Below are 26,383 nucleotides of genomic sequence, written 5' to 3'. Positions count from 1 at the left end.
ATCCGCTCACGCAGTTACAAGTGCACTTGAAATTGCTCAAATAGAGCACACATAACTGACTCAGAGTCGGTATTCAGATGGTACTCGGAACCTTGCATTTTATTATACGTCATCATCAGTCGACAACATTTTTGTTCCGTTTTTCGCACAGAAAGGAGGATCTGTCAACGTGCTTCAAAAAATATGCAATAACTGGTAAGTGAGGAGATTTGATCGCTGATTTATTGGTGCACAGGCAGTAGATGACCGTTGATTGACCGTTATGGGTTGTTGTAATACCTTTTTTTTCAATAGGCCCGTGTTTGATGAACAAAATCCAGCTTGTATTTAGCCCGAGTGTGATATACTCATCGAGTGCATTTGATGTGTTTGTGGCTAGGTTTTCTGCTTTCTTCTCTCCATCAACATGGCCGCTCAGAGAGTGCTCCCTCAAAGTAAAGAAACGCTTCTTCAGAACTACAACAAAAGACTCAAGGATGATATCCGGTCCATTCTAGACAACTTTACAGAAATCATTAAAACTGCAAAGGTGTGTTTGGTAGTTTCTGAGTACTACAGTATCTGAAGACTGATTTTGAGTCAGCAGTTTTTCTCCTGGACCAATTTCAAGGACACACCTTCATTTCATGCAATGCACGAAAATACAAAATCCCTCCATATATGACATGGATAGAGATATTCAAATGAACTTTTAAGTGATTTTGTTTTACAGGTGGAGGATGAGACCCAGGTCTCTCGAGCTACCCAGGGGGAGCAAGACCACTATGAGATGCATGTCAGGGCAGCCAACATTGTAAGTCCACGTCAGACACTTTTTTGCACCCTCACACATCTATCTTTAGGAGTGAATTGCTTTTGTAGTATAGTCTGTGCAGAGTGGTGTAAACCCTAAAATGGCATAATCTTCCACATGGTTATCCCTCCGAAGTGATTGTGTGTATTCCTTCGCCACTGTTGTGGTAACAGGTGCGTGCGGGTGAGTCGCTGATGAAGCTGGTGTCCGACCTGAAGCAGTTCCTGATTCTGAATGACTTCCCATCCGTGAACGAGGCCATCAGCCTGCAGAACCAGCAACTGCGGTCACTGCAGGAAGAGTGCGATAAGAAGCTCACTTCCCTCCGCGACGAGATCGCTATCGACCTGTACGAGCTAGAGGAAGAATATTACTCCTCCAGGTACAAGTAGAAGGCACACACCGCCACTTAGTTAGCCCCCACCCCGTGCCTACCAATTGCCCCACCCCACCCATTCTCCCTTATCACCACTCATCACACCACTGTGCCTTATTAGTTGTTTCCCACCATCTCATACTGTTTTCATCTTTGGTTAGATGGCTGCACTTACACATGCTAAACATCTTATTGAACATTAAATACAATGTTGCAGATGAGCATATAAAGTGGCGGAAGTGCAATAGCATCAGTGGTTCAGGTCATGATGTCACTTGGTCAGTATTATCTATGGCCCTACTTATGTGTGAATTAAGTGCCTTGTAATATATGACCCAGGGAGTTATCATGGGTGTTATTTCAGTCTATTTGGAAGGCAGGAAGTCCCTATGTGGTTATAAGGAGTTTCTCAAATATGTGGTAACAATGAAAGAACTGTATTATCAAAGCACTTTACAAAAAGGTATTGTGTTCATTTTAAGGACTTAGTTATTGTGCTATTAATACTTTTATGCCGGACTCATGGATGTTAAGATCTAAACTGTACGGATCTGTGAAACTTCAAGCATAAGGGGAAGGTATCATATTCTACAGTACCTCCCCATGAAGTACCAACATTTGTAAAGATAAGACACATTTATAAAGAACCAAAAACAATATTCAAATAATATAATCAAACATATCTAGGACCATTATTGTTGATATGTATGTTTATTATTATCAGCTGTGTATTCATAGGCTTCCTGATATTTTAAATTTGTGTTATTTATTTTCTATAGAAAGATGTATGACTATCAAACAAAGGAAGAAAGTTTCCTAGACCTTTCCTTTTGTAAACAGAATCTAGCATGTTGTATTTTTTTTACATGTCTTTATCCCACAAAGTGACACTATTCGTAACTGCAAACCATGTCAAGCAAGCATGCACAGTTGCACACTTATTTACCATATATGGCCATATGTATCCCGTCTGTCAGCTATTTTCATAGGCTTATGCTCTATTTAGTCAAAAATAAAATAGAGACAAAATAATGAAGTAGTTTGTCTAATTTGTTTTATTGTCGAGATACCTGAAATAAGTTTTTGAATGCTTCTTGGCCACACTAGGTATGGACTCTTTTTTTACAGAACCTGATTTAGCTCCTTGTTCTTTCTCCTGTATCAGGCCCTCAAAATGCAAGTCATTATGCCTTACTACAATACATTTTACCTGATATCCTCCTTTTTTACAGTACTATTTACAGCATAAATTGATATTGGCCATGTTAACCCTGCAGTATCTCTGACAGTCTACATGCTTGTCCTTTCTCACTGCTAATCCTAACCCTGCATGTCACTCTTGCAGCTGTACCTGTGTAATTCAAGGGTAGCTTTGTGTGTTTGGATGTACTTACCTGCTTGCTTCTCTGCTGTGCTGATTCTATGCCTCCCCTATGGTTTGTGTTCTGGAAAGTTACAGTCAGTGGGAAAGTACCGACCTGCCCCTGTGTGAGGCCTACCACCGCCGGGACAGTTGGGCCTCCCCAGGCATTGCCTCTGGTTCTGCCCAGGGGGCTGCGGAGGACGCCGAGGGACCAGACTCTCAGGAGGCCACGCCTAAGCACCACCTGAACGGGCATGGGACCAGCAACGCTGCTGCCACCGAGAAACCCTGATAAGATAAAGCTAAGACAGAGACTGTGCAACACAGAGAATCACAAGATGAGTTATGTCAGCTTAAAACTAGTCTCTATAATGTAGTCTCATAATACGTAGGGTAGTGGAAATGTAGTCCCGCTCGGCAAGGTAAGCCTTGCACTGAGCATTGTCTCTGGAGCTGAGGCCAAATATAACAGGACAGGACCTGCAACTGCTCCCTGGGCATCTCCTCTGTGCAGTCTTCCTATAGACATGGCCACAGATGCATACAACACGAGAGAACCCACCATATATCTCCAATTGAAATCAGTGCATAAGCTAACATTCAGATGAGCACAAGGCATCACGCTAACCGTTTAGACAAAAAACAGGAAATTCATGCTACTGCTGTTCAAGTTCTTGTAGCTACACTTTGTTTGCCATCTTCTCAATGTACAAGCACACTACAAACATTTTTTTTAATATATAAAAATGTTGGAATACATGAATTTCTTCCATGGCAGCAGCTTCTTCCCAGACATTTCCTTTTTGTATAATAAAATAAGATGAGTATTGGACTGCATTTTATGTTCATGTTCTTGGATTTATTTTGTGAATTTTTTGTATATGTACGTTCTTATTTTTGAATAAATTACAATCATCAATGCAAGACAATTGTAATTGATCTCCCATACATTTCTGACACAATTACAGAATGTAACACTGAACATACAAGTTATATACATATATATATAACAGCACCCCGACGCGAAGCAGAGTGGTGTAGCTTCGCTCTGAAAGGGCTTATTTTCCCGATAATGACAACGGCGTTATATACATTATCCCGCTTATTACACGGCTACTTGCCAAAAAATTGAACACAGTGTCCTTTAACAATTTATATGTTACCATTCGTAGTTTTGATCAGCAGAGAAATAGTTCACAAAGACGTTGAACTTCATAGACATTGAACCTTCTTTAGGCTTCAAATCAGCTGACGTCACTAAGCAACGCTGGGGTTGAAAAGTTACCGGACTACTAGCGGAGTGTTTCGAAAGACGTGAATCCGAGGCGAAAGGCCACTTCTCTTGACAGCGGTCAGTAATACATAGCAACGGTCAACGTTGGGAAGCATTAAGAACAGCCGTGTAATAATTGTATTGACCCGCCACGGTGGCCGGTAGGTGAAACGAGTTTACCCGCCACAACACAAAATCACCCGCGTTTGGCTGGTGGGGGGTGCTAATTTCCATCCCTGATACACACACACACACACACACACACACACACAGACACAGAATGACAACAAACCTGGGGATTTTTATTGTAGACATTAAGGAATAAAATGTGATACATCATACCCTATCTTTAAATATTGAAGACTGATATACATAATCACATCTTAGGCAAAACTTTTGGGAGAAAACATTTTGGAAAACGGTGGAAAATAAGTTACTATAGAAGATGCTCAAATGTGTCCTCAGTATCGACGATTCATCTTCTTGAACTTCTCATAATGGTAGTCATCAGTGGCCTTCTCATTGTTGGGTCGTTTGCGATAGTTGACCGGAGATGCAGCTGTGAAAATGTAGATATGGTTTAAGTTTCGATTCTCTTGTTGGTTCAGCATTAGTAAATAATGGGATTCAAATGGAGTAAAATTGTATACATTTCGGGATAACAGAATGGAGCTAGGTACAGAACCACAGTTACTCCTATAGTATGCACGATGTGCATGTTTACATCCTCAGATATAATAAGTCTTATTCAAATGACTTTATTCTGATATTTATTTACTACTTGTGCATATTCAATGGATTACTTCTTTTGTGTTTATTCAGTAACTGCAGAGAGTTACCTGAACACTGGAATTTTCTTTTGGGAAATTCAGTCTTCTCTTACCTTCTGGACCAGGTTTCTCTGTGTCTCCTACCCTCAACGGCCTGGCTTTGGGCTCTTCTCTGTGTCTGTGGTGTCTCTGGGGGGCATTCACGTCCTCATGGTAGACTGAAAAATACATATTCCAACCAGTTAGTTAAGGTGGTATTGCATGGCTTTGAAAATCCACATGACCACATCCTAACCCTGACAGCTTTCAGCAAGCCTTGTGAAATATTTTGAGCTGAATACAAATATAAAATAAATACAAGTCCTGTTACTTAGGTCCATATTCTGTCTGCAAACATGTAAAAAACATTGTGTGACAGATGAACACAGACAGAACTCACAGCGGTTGTGCTGTACGTAGTTGACCGCGATGTTGGTCGGTACAAATGATGTGCCATTGTCCTTCTTCTTGTTCCTCTGTTCTGCCAGTAGTTTGGCCTTAGCTTCTTCTGTGTAAATGATGTTCTTTATCTTTGCACTGAAAGGGAATAACAGTAACAGTGCAGTATAAGGATGAGGCCTGCAAAATATACGTTTTAAAAATGGAAAATCTTCAGTTTCAGCAAAAAGAGGAAAAGGTGTTGACAAAGAACCTGTTCTAAAGCAATGGACATTTTTACTGTAGCAAAGCCTGGATATACAGGCATTTTATTGGATATTCAGCTGCACTAACTTGGAAATGCAGGTCATCTCATAGGATATTGTTGATATATAAGTAGTTGAGGCTACCTACTCAATTCCCAGATCCACCTCAGGAATTCCACTAAGCATCTGATTGGACAACATCTCCTCTGTCTTCTTGGCAGAGTTGACCCGGATGTTCTCCGGCAGCTCATACAAAAGGTCTTCAGCGTTTTTCACCTTCACCTTCTGTTCCTCTGCCTCCACCAGTCCTTTCTTCTTCTTCAGTTCTGTCTCAATGTATTTCATCCTTAGAAGTAGAATTACATTGTCAGAAATAAAGGAAGAATGAAAGAGGAAGACAGGAGGGAGAGTAATGAGATTTAATACGTTTGCAGTTTAAAACCATTTAAAAGGTGTTGTAGCAATAAAAGTTAACACTTACATGTCCGCATCTTCATCTCTTCTGTTCGTTTCTGCAGAAAAAGAGGTACCCAAATTCAGGTCGGTCTCGTCCTCTGTCCTGAAAGTAGGAAATGTATTTGCATGTTAAACGTGACAAAACACAAGCCTAAACATTTACAAACAAGAACTATGATAGTATTAGCAGAGAATGTCTAATAAGGGGAGAACTGTCACTCTCGGGAAACTTCCGGCTTCTTCCACGAGGTTCCATATGAAGGCGCTCACAGGCGAGTGCAGAATGAATGGAGATCTATGGTAGCCTGGCTCTGCCCTCCTACGTTCTTCCAATCAATTTGGATTTTGCTTCTGTAGGCCTACTAGGTCTGGTAGTTTGACTTTGAAGTCGGTTTTCAGAAACAATTTTGTTGTAGGTCCAATCAGCGAACAGAGGGAGTGGCTGAGAACGATGACGTTAATGTCATGCACTAGTTTGAGTAGTTCAGTAATGGCGGCGGAGAAAAATGCGAGCGAAGCTATTCTGCGGTTGTGGCAACGCTGCTTGTTGGTGGCCATGCTGTTGTGGCCCTCCTTCCCACGGGTTTCGGGAAAAGTTTGAATTTCCAGCTACGGCAGCTATCTCCATATCCGTTAGAGTAGTGAAGGAGTTGGCTAACGCTTGCGTTTGGTTATGGCAAATCAGAGTGGCTCTGGGCAGATCCAATACTTATAAACTTCAACAGAGGACCAGCCTTCAAGGAAGTTAACGTTTGTCAATGGATCCGAGCGATCCCAGACCCTCTGTACAAATGAAATGTACGAGGGTCTGGTTAGGCCCAAGCTAGACCTATGGAACTATACCCCTCAAAATCCACTTTTCTCAGGATATAATTTTTTTGTCTTGTAATTTGAATGTTGCATGCGAAAGGGGACGCAAAGAAAATACACACTGCTGGGTGTAAGATTTCGCTTTTTTCCCCTCTAAAAGGCCTTTTAAAATGTAAATAACGTCATACAATCAGCATTAGCAGAATGCTAGCGTGTTATGGGCAACAACGACTCACCCTATAAGAAATCGAAAGGACTTAAGTACTCGTTCATTCAACTTTCGACCTATAATCCATGTTGAACTTGCAATCAGGCGATAGAGACCAATTTAGCCGTCTAGCTCCATAGACTCCCCTTCATTTTGCACTCGCCCGCGATCACCCCCAGTGGAACTGCAACCAAATTCGGTACAATGGGGTTTAATAGGGAGTGAACAGGCTCTCCGTAGACGGGCTCTGGTGTGTAATCTTATTTTAGGCTAAAACGAGAAAACTGAAGCCATGGAATGGTATGCTCACATGTCTCTGTTCCTGTCTTTGACTTTCTTCATGTCAACAACACCTCCCGTCTTCAGTTTGAAAGGGTCATCCTGTCAGAAGACTTACAGTTCATTGTTGAATCGCTTTAACAGGTTCTATTAATAACTGAACTACGAACTGTGCTAATTACAAAAAGGGGAATAGGTGGAAAGTAAATAGATATGTTACGTCAATCGCAGCTTCCAGTGGTAGCTTCTCTCCCACCAACAAAGCGGCCACGCTAGACAACACAACAAAAAAAGATATGAATATGGCTTCAAGCAGCGAAGCGGGTTCTTCTGAAACATTGAACTGTGCAACAATTGACATGGACAATGTCACAAAGTTTCCGAATGTTTTGACAAATGGGGTAGAAATGCCATAATTTATTTATTTTATATCTGGCTGTGAACTGTAGCGCCACCTACGGTCGAATTTGTGGTGTGAGTGGTATGTGGTATCACTGTGCCAACTTAAGTAAGACTAAATGCAGAGAAGCTGAGAAGGAGAATTAATAAAATCATCAAAGACAATAGGTTCCCTCCTCACGGGGGAACCCTAAATAACTAGTTATTCACATCGCAGTAAAAACTGTGATGTACGTGTTCTAATGATAACTGCGCATCCTGCTAGCTGTTGTGCGACCCGTGGAGCCAAAAAGATTGACAGAACTGTAGATTACCTGACTCCGGTCTGTCTTTTCCGTAAACTTTGTAGCTCTTTGGCTTCGTCCAATTTAGATCTGAGTACGGAAAATGCATTAGGCCTATTGATCATTTGACGAACATGGCCAACTTTAACTTAAGCTAGCTAGACTAGCTAGCTAGCCTAATGCTAAATAACAAAGCCAGTTAGCTAGCTAGCAAGCAAGACCAACAACGCAAGTGTGTTATTGTGGCCTAGTTAACAATGAAGTAGTTGCCTACCTAACTTCAGCAGTTATCTCGTCTTCCTCCTCTTCTGAAGAACTTTCTCTTCTCCTCCTGAAATTCTTACCCGACTGCATTCTTGTAGTTTGCTAGCGAGATAGTTTACTTGTATGTGCAAGTCTACTAAGCTAGTACTACTAGTAGCGCTAGTAATTCCTAAAGCCAACAATGTTATCGGAACATCTAAAATGGTAGGATGGAGGGTGAGACTAGTGGGGAAATCATTTAACGACGGACCAGTTTGATTGTTGAAGTCTATGGTTGAAGTAAACTCGATGAATGTCTCCGGAGTGCCCCATGGTACACGCCGAGTTTCATTTGGTACACAGTTTAGCACATTACACATATTTGATTATTGTGGAATTAAATGGAAGGATCCATATTGGTAAATTGCTTTTATTTATAAAATCAGTACAGTGTCGTAACAGATAGATACAACCACATATACTACCTTATACCCGCATCAAATATAGCTTGCGGTAAAACCTTTTATACAAAAGGAATGGACCTCTTCAGACGCTGACTTTTATTCTTGAAAAGCCATTTGATATAGTCAATGCTGCAGTGGGGAATGTATTAGCTAGCTAGAGCTAGCTGGCTGGCTAGCACAACAGACATTACCTTTAGCTAACTACCAAAACAACTAAATTTTCAACACTTTGACTCTAAAATGAACTTCTCCCAGTGTTTATTTAATACTGATTTATGTTGTTAAATATAATTAATTTACTTTACAATGATTTGTTGACACTGCCATCAACGAATTGTGAGATCGCAGCTGGAAAACAGGGCCTGTTTCATTTGCTGCAGAGCTGTCATTTGTGGTGGACAGGTTAGCGAGGTTTCTTTTAACATTGCTTGCTATATCGGTATTATCAAATTGTAGTCGGAGGCAGTGATATAATGTCACATTAATTTTGTACAAGCTGCAAATACGTGTAAATTGTTGTTGGTGTTTTTGATTCTGTTTTACGCCCACACAATGAGCTACCTAGCTGATCAAAACCATTTTGTAAGATAAGATGGCTAGTAACTATAGCTAGCTCGCTAATGTGTCTTGCCAATTAAACTTTTCGTACGCCTGGCTCAGTTTCTGCTGGAGTTTTTCAAATGGTTACGTTGCAATCTTCTAATGCTTTTCTAACCTCCATGGTCCCTTATATACCTGTGTTGTGATAGATCTGCATCTGAAAACATTTAACAGATATGGAAGATCAGAGGGACAACTGTCCTCATCTGGATTCCATAGGAGAGGTCACCAAGGAGGAACTTCTGCAAAAATCCAAGGTGGGATCTGTTGAACCATTATCTTCCCTGACATACAAGAAGTGGCTTTATACATTTTAAGTAAAAAATCAGACAATCCCTATCATTCCCATTGGATGTCAAAATGCTGGATATAGAATCACACTAATGAGAAAATATAGGGTTCCAAGACTATTGCTAGTGCCACCTACTTTTCTGTCTTCTAAAGGGAACATGCCAGTCATGTGGAGCTGGAGGTCCCAACCTCTGGGCCTGTCTGCAGGTAAAAAAAATAACCTGTTGTTTCCTCTGTCTGTACCATTTTTAATATGACTAATATCAGGTATCATTTAACTTTACTCAAGGATCCAATTTGGCTACTGTATTATGCGTCACTCAACCAGTAATGCCATGTGTTCCCATTGTTAGAGTGACTGCCCATATGTTGGGTGTGGCGAGTCGTTTTCGGATCACAGCACATTACATGCACACGTAAGCACAATACTTCTCTGCTCTTCTGACTGTACTTCTATAACTATGGTCCTTTACCTTCATACTCATTTAAGTTGACGGAAGTCTATATGATAAATTAATGGTGGGTGTTTGTGCCTGTGTCTATGTTTGTTTCCCAGGCAAAGAAGCATAACCTAACAGTGAACCTGACCACATTTAGGATATGGTGTTACGTGTGTGAGCGGGAAGTCTTTTTGGATCAGAGACCTACGGCACCTGCTTCCTTCACCCACCACCACCGCAAAACCTCTGAGCAGGTACGGGCTCGAACTAAGATCAGCCCAACCTGCTCACCTCCAAACTGTCTACAGGTGTTTTACCAATCAGAAATGACAAAAATCGCATCAATATGATTTGCTTTAGACTGGAAGAGTCAGAGCAGCTGTTGGTTTTTATTGTTGGTGTAACTTATGAAGTTACATACAGTTATAAAACATTCTGATGTTATAGGATACAGTGCATCACAATGTAGGACACAATTTGAAGGCAGTGCCTATAGCGGTGGCAGAGGAGGAGGGGTCCGAGTCAGAGGAAGATGAGCTCAAACCCAGAGGTGAGTACAGACCTTCTTTTTGTCACTGTTACAAAACTTGTTGTGGTAGACTAACTTGCCAGCAAGTTAGCTTGAGAGATCTCATGCTTAGTCAATGGAAAGCTATTTTTATGAATAAGAAAGTAATTAGATTAGTTCTTGACTATTCAAATATCTTCTATTATGTTTGTATTGATTAATTTAGCAGATGCTTTCAGCCCAATCAACAAACATGTTGAATATTGGAAGTTCAGCAGATAATCATGGACTGGAAATGTATGGTTCAGTAAAACAACATGGGAAAACAACTGCCGTAATGAAGTAATGGTCTTGTTGCTCTGGTTGCTTGTTCCTTTCCTAAGGCTTGACGGGAATGAAGAATATCGGGAACTCTTGTTACATGAACGCAGCCCTTCAAGCCCTGTCCAACTGGTGAGGTCACTTTCTGTCTTTGGACGGTTTACATGTTCTCTCTCTTTTCTAGTATTTTTCTTCAGACAACTTGTTAACATCCTGATTTGATTGATGTGTGGCATGTGGCCTTGTTGTTGTTTGAGTGTTGTTTCAGATATATAAAAAAAAACCTCTACGTTCCTCTTTACATCGACTCTATCCTCTCCTTTTTTTCCAGTCCTCCTCTTACTCAGTTCTTCCTGGACTGCAGCGGGCTGGTGAGGACAGATAAGAAGCCGGCACTGTGTAAGAGCTATCAGAAGCTCATATCTGAACTCTGGCACAAGAAACGGTAAACAAACCACGTGTACAGACACTTACACAAGACCTCATGTCTAATTTCTATCCCCATTGTTGCTGGCCTGATTCAGTGAGATCATGAACTGTAGCAGCAAAGATATATAAACTCAGATAAAACTCAAAACACTCCCATTAAAGAACATATGTTGAATGAATTTTGTATTAATTGCTGACAAATTCAGTGAGTGACCATCCTCACCCTCCTCCTCTTCCTCCCCCCTTATAGGCCCAGTTATGTTGTGCCCACGACTCTCTCCCATGGTATCAAACTGGTCAACCCCATGTTCCGAGGCTACGCCCAGCAGGTAGGGGGAACCTCCCAGCAGGTAGGGATCCAGCCACGGCCGACCACACACCCCTCTCAAACCCCTGACCTAACCGCCATCCCTAAACCCTTTCAAGAGCCCACATAACCTCCTTGAAATGACCTTCCCCTGTGTTGCTGAATGGCTACTTACCACTGCAGTTATTGCTATTTCAAAGTTGGGTGTGAGCAAGACTGTGAGGTTATCTGGATCACCCAAAATCCAATGCCTGTGTTGTTGCCTTTGGGTAAATTTGCCTAGAATAGTTTTGGCAACTGCTATGGACATTTATGCAATATGCTGTTTAATTGTACCACTTTAGAGCCAAGATGGTGTCAGTGTTGGATTGTATTTATAGTCTATTGATTGACATTGTATCCTACACACACACACCTATACTCAGACTTTACATACTGACTGCAAGTATACAAAGATGTGTCCATAAGACCACAGTATTATAAATAAATAAATACAAATTTATCTCAAAGCATTGCTCCTTCCACTCTGTAGTTTATATGGATCAGGCCTCATAATGGCAACAAAATGAAAAAAAAAAAAAAATGGCAAAAAAATAAATAAAAAAATAAACCCACATTATCCGTCTGTTCCTCGGTAACTGGGATTTATAGCTAGTTTCTTTCTATCTGTAAAACACACTTCCACCCACGCATATAAGCACAAGCGCTAGCTAACCAGCTGTGCTTCTCCTAAATCCTTACATCCATCCCTCCACCTCCCTCCTATTTGTTTCTGTGCCTTTCACTCTGTATGTGTGCATGTTAATGTGTGTAGTTTAACCAGACCACCACTTTGTTTCCGTGCAGGACACCCAAGAATTCCTTCGCTGTCTGATGGACCAGCTGCACGAGGAGCTTAAGGAGCCTCTAACTGAGGATGGGGGGGTGGGAGGGGGGATGGCCTTGGGTGAGGGGGGTGACGTGGACGAGCACCGGAATGGTGACCGCTCCCCCTCAGAGGACGAGTTCCTGTCCTGCGACTCAGGCTCCAGCAGCGACCGGGGAGAGGGCGGGGGGCTGGGGGACGCAGAGCTGCTCATCCAGGACGAGGGTGTTGGACCAAGGCCTGGGGTGGGGGGTGGCGGGGGGCCAGCCGGGGTAATCTCGGAGAAGGAGAGGCTAAAGGAGAGGAGGGTGTCCGGCTCACCACTCCACGGGGGGTCCCAGGAGATGGACGAGGACGCAGACGTTGACACAGCGGCAGAGGACGGGACTTCTGAAAGGGGGGACAAGGAGGAAGAGGAGGAAGCGGGGGTGACCCCCCCCAGCCCCCGGACCCAGGCCCCAAGTCTAGAACCAACTCAGGCTGAAATACAAGGAGAAGGACAGAGTAACAGTATTCCAGGTATGAGCTTCTAATGGGAGTGTGGTGGTTTTCTAGAGTGTGTGTTAAGTTTGTGAGTTGCATGCATTGTTTCTTGAACTTGTGGTTTTATGTAGTGGATTACATCATTTATCCGGTGTGACAGGTACTTACATCTCATATACATATAACCCCACCCCCTTCCTTTTTGTTGACAACATTACCCCCTCCGCAGAGCCAGACAATGAAGCATCAATGTCCCGCGCCCATTCTCGCCCTTGCAGCCCTGTTCGCTCTGTTCAGGAGCACCACCCCAAACTTTCCTCCAGCCCCTCACGGTCAAGCCCCCTCCGCTCCGCCCCCCCCGCCTACTCCTTAAAGAAAGGTACTGTCTGTGTCTCTTTTATACAATTGTTCTTTTTCTATTTTTCTCTTTCCTCTCCACATATAAACTCTCAATGCTTTTCTGTGTCCTACTACACATTTAAGTACTAAAAAAGACTTTAGCAAACTAGTTATTCACTTTTTTGTTTATCTCCTTCTTCCCCTCTCTCCCTTCTCCAGCTCAGCTCCTGCTGGGGGCTAAGAAGAAGAAGCAGTCTCGTTACCGCAGTGTCATCTCTGACATCTTTGACGGCTCCATCCTCAGTCTGGTCCAGTGTCTCACCTGTGACAGGGTGAGCTGTGCTGTACACCAGGGGGCACTACTCGCATGGGAACCTCGCAATACCCATTCACACCTGAACTAGTGCCCCTCTTGTACACAAACAGTATTGAGATATGTAATAGCTTGAGATTGCAATGCTTATCAAATGCTACAAAATACCTGAATTATGTCTAGAAACAAATAGCGTTTCTTTGACCCAAGGAAAAAAAGAAAATAAAAAAAGGTTAATGGTTGGAGAGTAGTCACATACAGGGATGGAACGTTGTATTTGCCACTAAACTTTTCACAGAGCCATGGTTTGCAAATGCGCTGGTTGGATGCGGCAGATAATATTCTCTTCATTTTCGTGCCATATGAAAGTAATTCTGTTGGGCTGCATACAGAAGTTCTGAACAAACTCGTCTCTGATGGAATGTCCTACAGACCCGTATGGATTTTTACCAAAATAGAATTTATGGCTGGCTTCTATCTAGAGTTTATATGCATTTATCAGTCATCTGAGTGGAGAGAGTTGTTACGCAGAGCATAATTATGACTTAAGAATAATGAAAACATCCAACATGCGTATGGTCTGCTGCAAAGTTTCTCTTGAGGCATGAAGGTCAGAGGGCACAGTTTTTGTATGGAAATAAATTTAGGGTACTACACTGCAACCGAAATGGTTGAATTTATGACCTTTTGAAATGCCATTGCGACCGTAATTTTTAATGGGTCGCAAATGTATCACTGATTATCTGTGTGCTTATGTTTTATGCAATATGCTATGATTTATTTTGAGCATTTGTTAAAACAGTAAATTGATTTTAATAATGTTTTAAAACATGCTCTGTGCATTCAACACATCAAGTTGGCTTTAGCCCCACACCCCCCCGCCCCCCTCCTGGAATGGTGTAGCCTAACGTTGATTTAAAAAGAAAATCAACCTCGTCAAGACGCACGCAGCAATCGCATATAGGCTACTCAATCTGACGTGTTAAAACAAAGCGGACAATTCGCCATGTACGGCGCATGTGAGTAAGAATGATACAGACATATGAATTTTGACACCAGTGGTTCGAAGAATACCAGTGGTCATAGGTTATCATTACAGTTTACTTAAGTCTTCTAAATTAAATAAACCTCTAAGGTCTGCAAAAAAAGTAGTATTGCCAAGAAAATGAGGCAATACTTGTTTCAAAGAGTAGTATTGCTATGGCAATACTGACAGCGGCTGCAATGGTTAAGGTACCAAGACGGAGCAATGCACTGTGTGTAGCCTACTGTAAATTCTGTGGGCCTTCAATTGCAGGACTGTCCAAATTTGTAACTGCGTCGACACGACGAGGTGTCCTCTTTTTCAGAAACTCAAATCTGTTTTTTTCCTTAAAAGTTCAGGAATCTGCCCATCTGTGCCCCAACCATAGCATGTTGAAATCTAAAATAAATAAATGTTGCACTTCATAATGCAGGCCTACTGTATTTTCTATTGCATTAAATCTATCCCAATCAATGTTAAAGAAAGAAGAAGGCATGTGGTTTAAAAGATGGCAAATAATATGGCATGCTGTTTTTGGATGCTTTTATATAGGCCTTAGTGGTCCCCTAATACTCTATCTGAAGTCTCATTCCCGAAATTCAGCTTTGGTGCAGAATTACAGCCACTACGAGCAGTCCCACAATGAGCTTTCCTTAGGATGTGCCATTTCTTCGTCTGTAGCTTTAAATGCTATGAGGAGGAGAGAGGCGGGGCTAACTGCCATGATATCTCTTGAGGAAAAAACAATATCACGCTCGCACGGTCGTAGCTCATTTTGTCATTGGTGGGCCAAATTCTCTGTGCGGGCAAAGCAGAGAAAGGGGAGGTAACCTTTCCTCTTATGACGACATAAGGGGAAGATTTTCAGATCGGAGCATTTGAGCTTTAACTTTCTCAAAGGGGGAGAAAAATACCCAGGGCTTGGTTTACACATCAACAAACTAGCCACTGGGGCAAAGGCAGGCTAGGGGAACTCATTCATGTTAAATAACCTCATAAAGTTACATTTTCATTCCATGGGAATGTATGCAATACAGGTTCATTATTGTTCATTATTATCCAGAGTGGCTTACTATAAACAATTTGTGCGACCAAATAATGTTTTGCGCCAGTAACTGAAAGTTAGTAGCGCAAGTGCCACCAGTGGAAAAGGTTAGTGTACAGCCCTGAAATGATAACAGAAGAAATACAACCAACAGGTATTAGCCTACAGGGCATGGTCTTAATCCCAGACAAGACGGTTATCATATATCAGTCAGGCTCAACCTATCAGAAGGCCTCCTTCAGCCACAGGGCCAAAATACTTAATACTTATCAATGTGAATCAATACAATCAATAAGACCAAGAAGATGATGCTGAATAATATGATATACGATAAGAATGATAAAGTAGTACTTGTTCTCATAATAACTCAACAATTTGATTATCCCTCTGGTAGGTATCTACAACAGTGGAGACCTTCCAGGACCTGTCACTTCCTATCCCAGGAAAGGAGGATCTGGCAAAGCTCCACTCCTCCATCCACCAGAACCTACCCGCCAAGACCGGCGTCTGTCCAGACACTTATGGCTCCCAGGGCTGGATCTCCTACATCATGGACTCCATACGGAGGTCAGGGGTCAGGGGTCAGAGGTTACAGAGCAGGGTCAGGAAGGACTTGGAGGAGGTTAGTATATAGTGGGCAGTGTTTGAGGGGCTGAGGTAAGAGTAGTTGATGACTTTTGGGGGACTTGAGTGTTTGCATTCATAAGAGGCTTGCAAAAAAAATACAGCGTGAGTTAAAAAGGCAATTACATGTTTAAAAAAAATTGTTACACCCTGACTTGATTTGTGTTGTCCTTGACTTGCTCCTCTCCCCTTTACTCTCCCCCCTCCTGCAGATTTGTTGTTTCCTGCATCCCCAGCTGGTTCTGGGGTCCCATGGTAACCCTGGAAGACTGTCTCGCTGCCTTCTTCGCCGCTGATGAACTCAAAGGTAGGAAGAAGAAAAAGAAACAGATGAAGAAATATACCAACTCGTGCTTTATCCATAGCAGGCTCTGCTCTAAACACATCAGTTACATGCTTTTGAAGATTTCAGTGAACACTCACTCATTTAGTTCAAAGTTTCTACCCCAATCTTCTCAATGTTAAAGGTGGTGTAGGCAAGTTTTGCAAAGCTAGCTATTTTAGCTTCTATTCCAAATGATTCAAACCATAAAATCCCACCCCCTCCCTTCAAAGACATTCCCACTAAACACATGAACGCGCTGCCTGACTGCAGAACTGCCGGGAGACCAGTTAAGTTAGTCCACGAGAGAGAACAGCACCGTTTTTTCCACAAATGACCCCATGTATCATTCACATGTAAGAACACACATAACACTATCATAATGAACATAAACATGGCTAACGTTAGTACACACTACTTTCATCTTTTAACTGTGAAATCTGGAACTGAATTTATTGCCTGCTCTTTCTCTACCATTCTTGCCTAGCCGGGTTGAAAACGACAGTAACGCACAATGAGTGCAGGGGCAGAGTGCACGCAGATAGACAGACAGGTAGCCCGTCCAATCATTAGTCTCAGAATGGTCTTACATTACATTTACATTTATTCATTTAGCAGACGCTTTTATCCAAAGCGACTTCCAAGAGAGAGTCTTAATGATTTGTCATGTTTATTCCAGTCCTGCAAAGCACACAGATGTCAGGTCAATTTCATATTACCATCAAACCTTTAGATGTATTGGTTGCTATCAAGACGTGAATTTTATTTTGGCAAATATGACAGAAGGTGCTTCTCAACAACATTGTCTACACCAGCTTTAACTAAAGTGGCTGTAGTATTCTGGAGTTCAGTGTGTCAGACCTTTTCTACAAAACTCATATCCCTATGTCATTGTTTTACAGGGGACAACATGTACAGCTGTGAAAGATGTAAAAAGTGAGCTTTAAAAAACTTTTTTCTCAAGTTGTGAAATATTTACTCAGAATTCTAGTATTGCTTCCTTTATCATCAAAGGAAGATCAGCACACGCCTTTCCGCTTATTTCCGGCAGGTTGAGAAATGGTGTTAAATATTGCAAAGTGCTTCGTCTACCAGAGGTAAACATTTCTTCTGCCAGCCTTGGTCATGTGTGGACTTCACCACACTCTGACATCCTGTTTTAAACCCTGTTGGTGAAAGTGTGGTGAGTGATAATTAAGCATTTGGAGATGAGTCATATCCTGTTTCATCAGTGCGTGTGTGTGTGTATGTCCTGACACAGATTCTATGCATTCACCTGAAGCGCTTTCGCCACGAGGTCATGTACTCCTTCAAAATCAACAGCCACGTCTCTTTCCCCTTGGAGGGCCTTGACCTCCGACCTTTCCTGGCCAAGGAGAGCCCCTCCCAGATCACCACCTATGACCTACTGTCCGTTATCTGTCACCATGGAACTGCAGGAAGTCAGTTTTCATTCTGTACATAACAAGAACTGCATGAGCTTAATTCGTTTGTAGGAATGTGCTTACCGCTAAAAGCAGCCATTTGTTAGTTCCTCTTAATCTTTCGTATCTCTTTCATCTCTTCCACGCCTTTCTTCTCCTGTGTGATTTATCTCCCCATTGTTGAGGCTTTCTCTCTACCTTCCTCTAATCTTTCTCCCTCTCTCTTTCAACCCTCTGTCTTTCCAGGTGGCCACTACATAGCCTACTGTCAGAATGTGATTAACGGCCAGTGGTATGAATTTGATGACCAGTACGTGACCGAGGTCCATGAGATGGTGGTGCAGAACGCTGAAGCATATGTCTTATTCTACAGGTCAAACATCAGACCTAACATACAAACACAACTGTTACTGAACAGCTGAAATGGAAGATAACACAAGTTAAAGCTGGTCTATGGAAATCAAGTTTTTAATTTATCAATCTAAGTTTATATAATTTTTCAGATAACATGACTGTGTGTGTACCCATACATTTGCCCATGTGTTGGTACAGGAAGAGCAATGAGGACTCCGTGCGAGAGCGTCAGAAAGTGGTGGCTCTGGCCAACATGAAGGAACCCAGCCTGTTACAGTTTTACATCTCCAGAGAATGGCTGAACAAGTTCAACACTTTCACAGAGCCTGGCCCTATTGGCAACTACACCTTCCTCTGTCAGCATGGAGGTGAGGAACCAATCTAGCCTCCAACGGGGTCTCACACACATGCAAACATGTGTTGTAAAGCCTCCCAACAGCAAACCATGTCATGCTGACTTCTGTATGTTTTCAGTAAAGTCAAGGTCGGAGTGACTGACAACCTTGATTTATATAAGGTCACATCATGAGAACCTTGTGTGTGTGTTGTGTCCAGGGATTCCTCCTACTAAGTACCACTACATAGATGACCTGGTGGTGATCCTACCCCAGAACGTCTGGGAGTACCTCTACAACAGGTCAGCTGTCAATTGGTTTGGTCCTGTCTGTAACATTCTGTCTGTCTCTCACTGTCCCTTCATTCCTGAGCCGAAAATACTGTTAGAACTTATGCACTTCTGGTGCTTGATTTTCTGCTGTACTTTCCATTTGTATTTTTTACTCAAGCATTTCCAAAATGAATAAAAAGGAATGTATTGGTTTCTCTGTATCTCCAGTTTTGGAGGAGGCCCAGCAGTGAACCACCTGTACGTGTGTGCCATCTGCCAAGTTGAGATTGAAGCCCTGGCCAAGCGCAGGAAGGTGGAGATTGACACCTTTATCAAGGTAAGCCAGAGGATTGTTTTTATTTGGGTGTGTGCCGCACCTTTTTGTTTGTGTGTGTGTACAGTATGAACTACTGTGTCATTGGTGTGTGTGCGCGTGCATGCAGCTAAACAAGGAGTTCCAGGCAGAGGAAGCACCTACCGTCATCCTGTGCATCAGCATGCAGTGGTTCCGGGAGTGGGAGAGCTTTGTCAAGGGCAAAGACAATGGTAAGGCCAGACAGCACCCGAAACAGTCACTACCTCTCCACATCCTGCAACCGTCTATCCACTTGTACACTTTGTTTGGATGTGACTTGATTGTATTTGTGTTGTTTTTAAGAGCCTCCTGGGCCGATTGACAACAGTAAGATCGGTGTGATGAAAGGAGGACACATTCAGCTCAAACAAGGCAAGTAACAAAGTTATGGCACATAATCTTATATGTTGAAGCACATTTGCTCTGTCTCAGACTCTGTGTCTCTTATGGTGTCTCTTACTGTGGGTCCGTCCCATCCTGTGGGGTACCCCCACCACCACCTCTCTCTTATAGGGGCCGATTATGGCCAGATCTCAGAGGAGACCTGGCTGTACCTCCTGGGGATCTACGGTGGAGGGCCAGAGATAGCAGTGAGACAGACTGTGGCCCCGGCCAACACAGAGAGCTTGTTTGGGGAAAGGAAGATTGAGGCAGAGACCAGGGCGCTATGAGAGAGGTAACTCAGTGTGCGCACACACATACACGTGTTTACAAACACACGGATTACACATCTGACTCACATACACACGTTGAACTCAAACATACGCAGTCACACACACACACATTTGCATGCTCACACACATTCACACACACAAGCACGCTCACAGTCACGCATTACAGACATTAGCACACATAGAGAAGACAGTTCTTTTTGTAGGGGGTGTGGAATGGATAAACATTTCGGGCCCTCACAAATACCTTCCCAGAACCCTACCAGGATCCTGTACTTGACTGGTACTGGTCTTTAACAAGCTGAACATGATCTCTCTCCTCACTACATTCCTTTAGTGCACCAGAGGGTGTATATGTGGAAATCACCATATTTACTCATAAAGAGCTTATAAATCTGAAAATCACTGTCTGCAATGAACCTCTGGTTTCATTCAGCGGTGGGCCTGTCCATTTGTTCTTGATTAATTATCCTTGACTAGATTTTCTCAACTTTTTTTTTCCCCAACTTTTTCCCTCTCCTCCAGGTTGTCTGGCTCCCTCCTCACTCCTTCTTTCAAAGGAACCTTGGACGAATGTGCATGAAAGAAGAAGCCTTGTTGGGAGCGCCATGTTTAAAATGTAGCGTCTCTTTATCGTCCCCTGCGAAAGACATTGTGGTACTTGAATACTTCCTATCATAACTGTAGTGGAGTGTGCTATTTATTGAACCAATCTTAAGATGTTTAAATGGAAACAAAGAACATGTCATTCCTCCTCTGTGGGGCATTGTGGGTAGCTGTGGCGTGTTAAAATGGCCACTGTATTTGCTAGCTAGTTTGTGTGAATTGTTAAGCTTACCTGGTCTTGCTGGCACCGGACCAGATTGACTGATGTCACAACCCCTGTAGCCTCCATTACCAGGTTCCAAATATCTACCTGGTTTGGAATACTCCAGGTTTTCTGTCACAATCTGAATGCTACCAGTTTCTGACTCTATTTCACGGTGAATGTCACCAAATCTGGAAGTGGAGATATCAGTCTCCTGGACCAGGTTGGGGGATGAGAGGGACATGTGTTAACTGCTGCTTGACGACTGTGCCACATAAATAACTACCGGCTGAAGTAACTCTGTAACGTCAGCAGCACTCTGCACCATTTTAGCACTTTTTCCTTTTTGTTCCTGAGACAACCATAGTGAATTGATTGTTGTACATATATATGAACTGGTTATGACCAGTCTTTACTTATCATGATTTGTGAAGAGTTTGCAGGACTGGAGTCACTCAGGACCTGGATTACCACAGTTGTATGAAGATAGTCAATCTGTTTTAAAGTGTTAATTTATTGAAAACCGAATAAATGGATAGTTTTAATGTGATCCGAGGTGTCTTAGTATAAGTTTACATGTATATAAAAGTATTCCATAAGTGATTTATTTAATGTTTAGAGACACAGGAGATAGGTAGATTATTATAGGTATTCTTGCCATCACAGAAGACTATATAACCCACAATGCACTTTTATCACAGATGACTCACTAGCCTGCACCGTCCAGTGGGGGTTCTCTTCTGCGAGAGAATAGAAGACAACTCCACCCTCACAATTTCTGTTAACAAACCCTTGAATCCCATCCAATTATGGATATATGCATATGCACAATTGGATTGGATGGCACTCGTTTCAATCGGTTTGATGTTCTTAGAATCAATAAACAATCAAACGACTTTGAGGATGAGGACTAGTAGGAACATGAACATGGAATTGCCAGGCAGAGTGATTACATTTTTATTCTTCCCTTCAGCTCTTGTGAAACACATTAGTCTCAGTATTCTAGATTACCATGAAAGGGTGAGTTGACAGAATGTGTTTCAACCAGTCTTTACAACAGAGTTGACCTCAGAAACATTTCTGGCTACATTAGCTGACAAAATTACCCATAATACCCAGATGGTATCCTAGTGTACATTTAAAGATAATCTTCCTATTTTAGGATCACTTGTCTGCAATTTATTTCTGTCAAATTTGGAGACTATTGAAGTGACCCATCCTTTTGTTGTGTACAAAATACAGTGGATTACACGATTAAATAAAACTAATTATACCACAATGCTTGTGGAATTGCTAAAGATATTGTTCAATTGAGTAATTACTCAGTTTCAGATGAAGACACAAAAATGTGTCTATTTTTAAAGAAATTATTCTTGATTAATTTCTTTTTTTTCCTGATTATGAATATCTGTATTGTTGAAAATGTAACATTTGTATTTTTTCTTTTCTTTGGAGAAGTGCAATGACAAATGCTGCATAATACGTTTTCAAAGCTTGAGAAGGAGGAAAGCTAACAGTTTTAATGGTTTTATCAGCGTTGTGGTACCCACTGCAGTGATACAGTAACATTTTAACTGTCAGTGATATGTCTTCATTATTGTTGCATCCAAAACTAGTGCATTTGTATTTAATGTTTGGGTTTGTTTTCTACACAGTGGCACACACCCATGTGTATGGGTGTAAGAGTAAAGTCCAAGTGAACATTAGAGCCATGGGCGGCGCTAGGGAGGGGCCAGCAGGTACTTCAGCACCCCCAAGAAAGACCAAAGCACCACGATAGAACCCCCCCAAAATATTGCTCACTTATTAATATTATTTATATAAAAAAAATATATATATATATATAATTGCTCAGTTACCCCTGTCAATGATCTAGCACCCACTCAGTACCTGCATAAAAAAAATCTGGTGCCGCCCCTGATTAGATCATATAGAATTTGGGAAGGATTCATGCAACACATTTTTGTTGTTATTTAAAAAAGTAAAACCGGACTTTGTGTTAAATCGTATTTCAGTGTGTGAATCTTCATGATTCTTGCTGGTCAGAGTCACTTGATGCTAACAGGTGTAGACTACTGGGTCTGAGGCATGCAGTGTTCTCTGATGTCTATCTGTAAAACTGATGTACTCATAACTAAGGAAACAACTAATAAATGCCTGTTTTTTTTCTTCCATTTGCATTTGTTTTGGTGTACACTTACTTGCATCTTCAAGGCTTACTTAAACACTCTTGAAGGTTGAAGGGAAACCAAGAGTGCTTTAGTAAGCACAGGTGAAGAAAGCACTTTACAAAGTAAGTAACGTTTCTTTCATTTCAACACACGTCCGGATAAAATATTTAGTCTGATGATTACTTGTCTTTACAGCTAACGAATGATAGCTCTTCGATTGTTTATGTGTATGTACTGTACAGCAAATTAGCGCCACCCTCCCAGCTCCAATCATCAGAATTGTTTTTGATACGAGTCACATAATTGCCCTATCACTGTTTGTCTGGATTTATGATTGATGGGATATTAGACTTTTTGATAGGATGTTTCTGCCAGTGTGAATAATCACCAGATCAATAAGTAATTCTGAGGATCAGTAACTCCTGATTGATTGAGCTCTTAGAGTACTGACCCCTGCTGCATGCTGGGAAATAAATATATCATCAGAGCCATCCTTATGTTTTTTTGTGTTAGTCATCCATCAGCTTGTTCTGGTGTGTATGTCAGAAGAATGTTTGTGACTATCTGTTTAGGGGTGTCAGTGACTCCATCTCACACACACCCAAACACAGACATGCTGCTGCTGCATCGGTTTACTGTTTCAAAACATTAGTGTGTTTCACTGTCCTAGTGACTTGACATGGTATGACACTGAACTTGTAAATGAAGCTGTCAAATTCTCTGTCAGGACTGTTTCACAACTATCACATACTAGATGCATGCATGTTTGGTTTTGGCAGGAGATGAACCATGGTAACGGTTTTAATGTTCTAGATGAGAAACAAGAAAGAAGCAGATTCAAGTTTATCAAAGCTTTCATATGCTTGATCAAGGATGTAGGCTCAGGTTAAATAATGGGCTATGCTGGAAAAAAAGGAAAATAGAGAGGTAGAAAAAGCGTCTTCATAGCTGCCAGATCTGCCCATATTTGGTGTTGCCTATGAGCTGGGGTGTGGCACCTTGGCAGTCAGACATTTAGCAGCAGCCCACTTTCTCTCACTTACCCCTGCAGCTGACATCATTGGCTGTTCAGTTCTTTGTAGACAACGAGACATGCTTTGCATGTGACTCTGACTGAGAGGAATGATGTCATTATTTAAGCGGAAAGGTCACAGTTCGGCAGAAAGACGTGTTCAGATCTGCTCTTGTGAGCCGGAATAATCACTCATTACTGTAATCACTCATTAGACAGGTTACATGGAGCTTTGTTTTGCAGTCTCCGTCTTTGTAAGAGGAAGTTACAGTGGCACGCAATGCGGAATGGCAATAGGGTACTAAAGGGCATACTAAATGAGATGACTACTACAGCTACATCAAGATTTGGATGCAGCTACATCAGTGGAATATTTGGCTGGTGAAAATAACTTTGTCTGTTTGTAAGTAGTTGATCATATTAGTATATTAGTATTAGGAAGTTATGATATGTAATCCCTTCACTGTGTCAGAGAGCAGGGCTCTGGTTGACAAAAAGAATTACCTCTTGTAAGGAAGAAGATGGTTCCACAACTGACAAAAACACACTAAAAGCTCAAGTATACACTCTCCAGTATTCTTTCTGTGGGCTAGGCTAGATCTGTTGGCAACCTTTTGTGGAATTAGCTAAATATTTACATTGTTCACTCTGATACAGTGCGTCATGGGAACAACTCTATGACCCTGTGACCTCTGAATTCTCTGTACCCACTGTTGTGTCCTAGAGCAGGACTGGAAGCAAGACATCTGTCTGGGTGTGGTTAGCCAGGAGAAGAAAATGAGAAACCTGGTAAACACAGTAAACATTTTCTCTCATCTCTACTCTCCTGTGCTCCACCCCCTAGGGCCCTAGGCGAGAGTTTTGACGGGGGAGAAGTTGCAGAAACACATTCCCGGAAGAAGACACTCACAAGTACATCAATGCTTACACGCACACAAAAACACTCACCTACTTCATCACTAGCCTACGTCAATTTGGGGAAATTTGATTTGGTAATATGAGGGTGTTGTGTGTTTTCATTGTCTGTCTCCTTCACTTTTCTGTTATCTCTGTGTGTCTATGTGAGTGACAGTGAGTAACCCGTGACACGTGTCTGTCTAGGACAAGACAAATGCAGCATTTAGTTTGTTGCTGTGTCAGTGAGCAATCACGTGTCTACCTGGGCTCATGCACAATGGGCTATAGCATGTGTTCCCAGCTGATAGACATGTGGAGTGTGTCAGAGCGACATTTGACCTGCAGGGCGATGGAGCTTACTACACTGCCTGAAGCAGCCCGGGGAGGGTACCATCGGGCTACGGGTTTCCACTATATGTCCTCGTTCTCGGATGCTGAAGACTGCTGCGATGACACCAGCACAATAAGTACAGGGACATTCCCCCTGAGGCAATAGGGCGAAGTGCCTGACCAAGGACACAATGCCATCTGACCCCATACAGAAACAAAATGATGAAAACAGAAGAAACTGGAACCATGTATAAATGTTTTCTGTTTGTTTCATTACGTGAACAAAAAAAACAACTGGTTAAATATGTGTGTGTGTTGTGAGGGTGTGTGCAAGAGAGTTGACTAGATTTATGGATTGGTTATTTGGTTATGGTTGATTATTTTTCTGAGATGTCTGTGCTTGTTTTTTTTCAGTCTTTCAGAGGGGGGCTTTTTCAGTCTTTCAGAGGGGGGCTGTGTTGGAACAGACTCTCTGAGCATCTCAAAAGAGAGGGGTAAAGTAATATCAAGATAACCCACTAAACCCAATCTGAGCTGGAAGAATGGATGTAGAAATTTCAGAATTGCAATTCAAATATCAAATCAAACCATGAACTGTAATAAAAAAAAGACTTCATACATCAACACAGATTTTATAATTGTATTCTGTTACTGTCTGAGGACAAATGTCTGATGTTTAGTGTAAATCACTTATGTGAGAAATGCCTGTTCGGTTCTTTAACATGAGGGTGATGAAAAAATTGTCCCCTCCTCACTGTGTATTCTAGTCCAACCAGACACTGAGACCAAAAATACTTTTGGCTGAAATGAAGAATGTCTGACACCATCTGTCTATGAAAGGAGAAGACCAAACGTCTAATTTAATGGAGAGAACTTTAAGAAAACTTTCCATCCCTTTTTTTGTTACCTCTCAGCGGGGTTGTTTTATTGACTCGGCAGGAAACCTTCAGTTGGGAATGCAGGCAATCACGAACATGTTTTTTATTTTTATTTTTAGCTACAACATGTTTCTCCTACAGCTTACCAGATTGAAGTTACATTCAATTTAATGATCTCAAAAACATGTAGTCATGCCGTTTTTAAAATGTTACATGTACATGTAGGCTATTCATTTATCGGACTTTGATCTAAAGCAGCACATAGGCTAAAACGTAGACCTAAATCAAAGCATGTTGGTTCTATTGTTCGGCTCCTAAGCCTTATCAGGGCTGGTCTCAGAAATATTTTCTCAGGAGTTGCTTTCACATTGGAGAGGAAGCAGTTTACTTAACATGTCCAGTTGATGTAAAAGTAATGCATGTTTGGTTCTGATATTATTGATTATTTATTATTGACAGTAATGATGTAAAACGGTAAGCTTGGTAAATAAAACCATTGTAGCATAATTTGGTAAGAGTTGGGATGGTTAAAACTGGTTCATATTGTGTCGCCCGCCTATGCGA

General features: G+C 41.8%; 3 protein-coding genes and 1 long non-coding RNA gene across 12 annotated transcripts; 3 read left to right on the top strand and 1 right to left on the bottom strand.

Annotated features, from left to right (window-relative positions):
• The first annotated feature begins 91 nt into the window (after positions 1 to 91).
• Positions 92 to 3,475, top strand: med22 (mediator complex subunit 22). Of its 3 annotated transcripts, none has more exons than XM_047045686.1 (5): positions 92 to 195; positions 380 to 529; positions 713 to 793; positions 967 to 1,175; positions 2,629 to 3,475. In XM_047045686.1, the coding sequence occupies exons 2-5, from the start codon at positions 407 to 409 to the stop codon at positions 2,822 to 2,824; spliced, it is 609 nt and encodes a 202-aa protein (XP_046901642.1). In that variant the 5' UTR covers positions 92 to 195; positions 380 to 406; the 3' UTR covers positions 2,825 to 3,475. The 3 variants fall into 3 exon arrangements, with proteins under 3 accessions (XP_046901642.1, XP_046901641.1, XP_046901644.1); XM_047045685.1 differs by having other exon boundaries at positions 2,623 to 3,474; XM_047045688.1 differs by lacking the exon at positions 2,629 to 3,475 and having other exon boundaries at positions 967 to 2,201.
• A 611-nt stretch (positions 3,476 to 4,086) lies between these two features.
• c22h9orf78 (chromosome 22 C9orf78 homolog) lies at positions 4,087 to 8,258 on the bottom strand. Its single transcript, XM_047045683.1, has 9 exons — positions 7,969 to 8,258; positions 7,725 to 7,784; positions 7,232 to 7,283; positions 7,043 to 7,113; positions 5,740 to 5,817; positions 5,407 to 5,604; positions 5,015 to 5,151; positions 4,689 to 4,793; positions 4,087 to 4,364 (listed from the first exon to the last, which is right to left on the bottom strand). The coding sequence occupies exons 1-9, from the start codon at positions 8,046 to 8,048 to the stop codon at positions 4,267 to 4,269; spliced, it is 879 nt and encodes a 292-aa protein (XP_046901639.1). The 5' UTR covers positions 8,049 to 8,258; the 3' UTR covers positions 4,087 to 4,266.
• Positions 8,259 to 8,282: 24 nt separating this feature from the next.
• Positions 8,283 to 22,700, top strand: usp20 (ubiquitin specific peptidase 20). 7 transcript variants are annotated; one of them, XM_047045678.1, is made up of 25 exons: positions 8,283 to 8,356; positions 9,176 to 9,258; positions 9,446 to 9,499; positions 9,646 to 9,708; positions 9,849 to 10,040; positions 10,180 to 10,282; positions 10,624 to 10,693; positions 10,893 to 11,006; positions 11,241 to 11,340; positions 12,144 to 12,681; positions 12,875 to 13,024; positions 13,204 to 13,316; positions 15,761 to 15,933; positions 16,203 to 16,297; positions 17,215 to 17,248; positions 17,364 to 17,409; positions 17,574 to 17,754; positions 17,983 to 18,109; positions 18,289 to 18,458; positions 18,646 to 18,727; positions 18,926 to 19,034; positions 19,141 to 19,243; positions 19,356 to 19,424; positions 19,566 to 19,728; positions 20,249 to 22,700. In XM_047045678.1, the coding sequence occupies exons 2-24, from the start codon at positions 9,178 to 9,180 to the stop codon at positions 19,721 to 19,723; spliced, it is 2,925 nt and encodes a 974-aa protein (XP_046901634.1). In that variant the 5' UTR covers positions 8,283 to 8,356; positions 9,176 to 9,177; the 3' UTR covers positions 19,724 to 19,728; positions 20,249 to 22,700. The 7 variants fall into 7 exon arrangements, with proteins under 7 accessions (XP_046901634.1, XP_046901630.1, XP_046901632.1 ...); XM_047045674.1 differs by lacking the exon at positions 8,283 to 8,356 and adding an exon at positions 8,504 to 8,803 and having other exon boundaries at positions 11,241 to 11,319; XM_047045676.1 differs by lacking the exon at positions 8,283 to 8,356 and adding an exon at positions 8,505 to 8,803 and having other exon boundaries at positions 9,849 to 9,986; positions 11,241 to 11,319.
• Positions 22,701 to 23,741: 1,041 nt separating this feature from the next.
• On the top strand, positions 23,742 to 25,066 carry LOC124484273. The gene is made up of 2 exons (XR_006957952.1): positions 23,742 to 24,117; positions 24,559 to 25,066. It is a non-coding gene; the product is annotated as an uncharacterized LOC124484273 (long non-coding RNA).
• The last annotated feature ends 1,317 nt before the right edge of the window (positions 25,067 to 26,383 follow it).

This window comes from Hypomesus transpacificus, chromosome 22 (genome assembly GCF_021917145.1).
Source record: "Hypomesus transpacificus isolate Combined female chromosome 22, fHypTra1, whole genome shotgun sequence".
In the NCBI taxonomy this organism is placed as follows: Eukaryota; Metazoa; Chordata; class Actinopteri; order Osmeriformes; family Osmeridae; genus Hypomesus; species Hypomesus transpacificus.
Note: the sequence above shows the minus strand (reverse complement) of the source record. Positions and strands in the feature narration are given on the sequence as shown.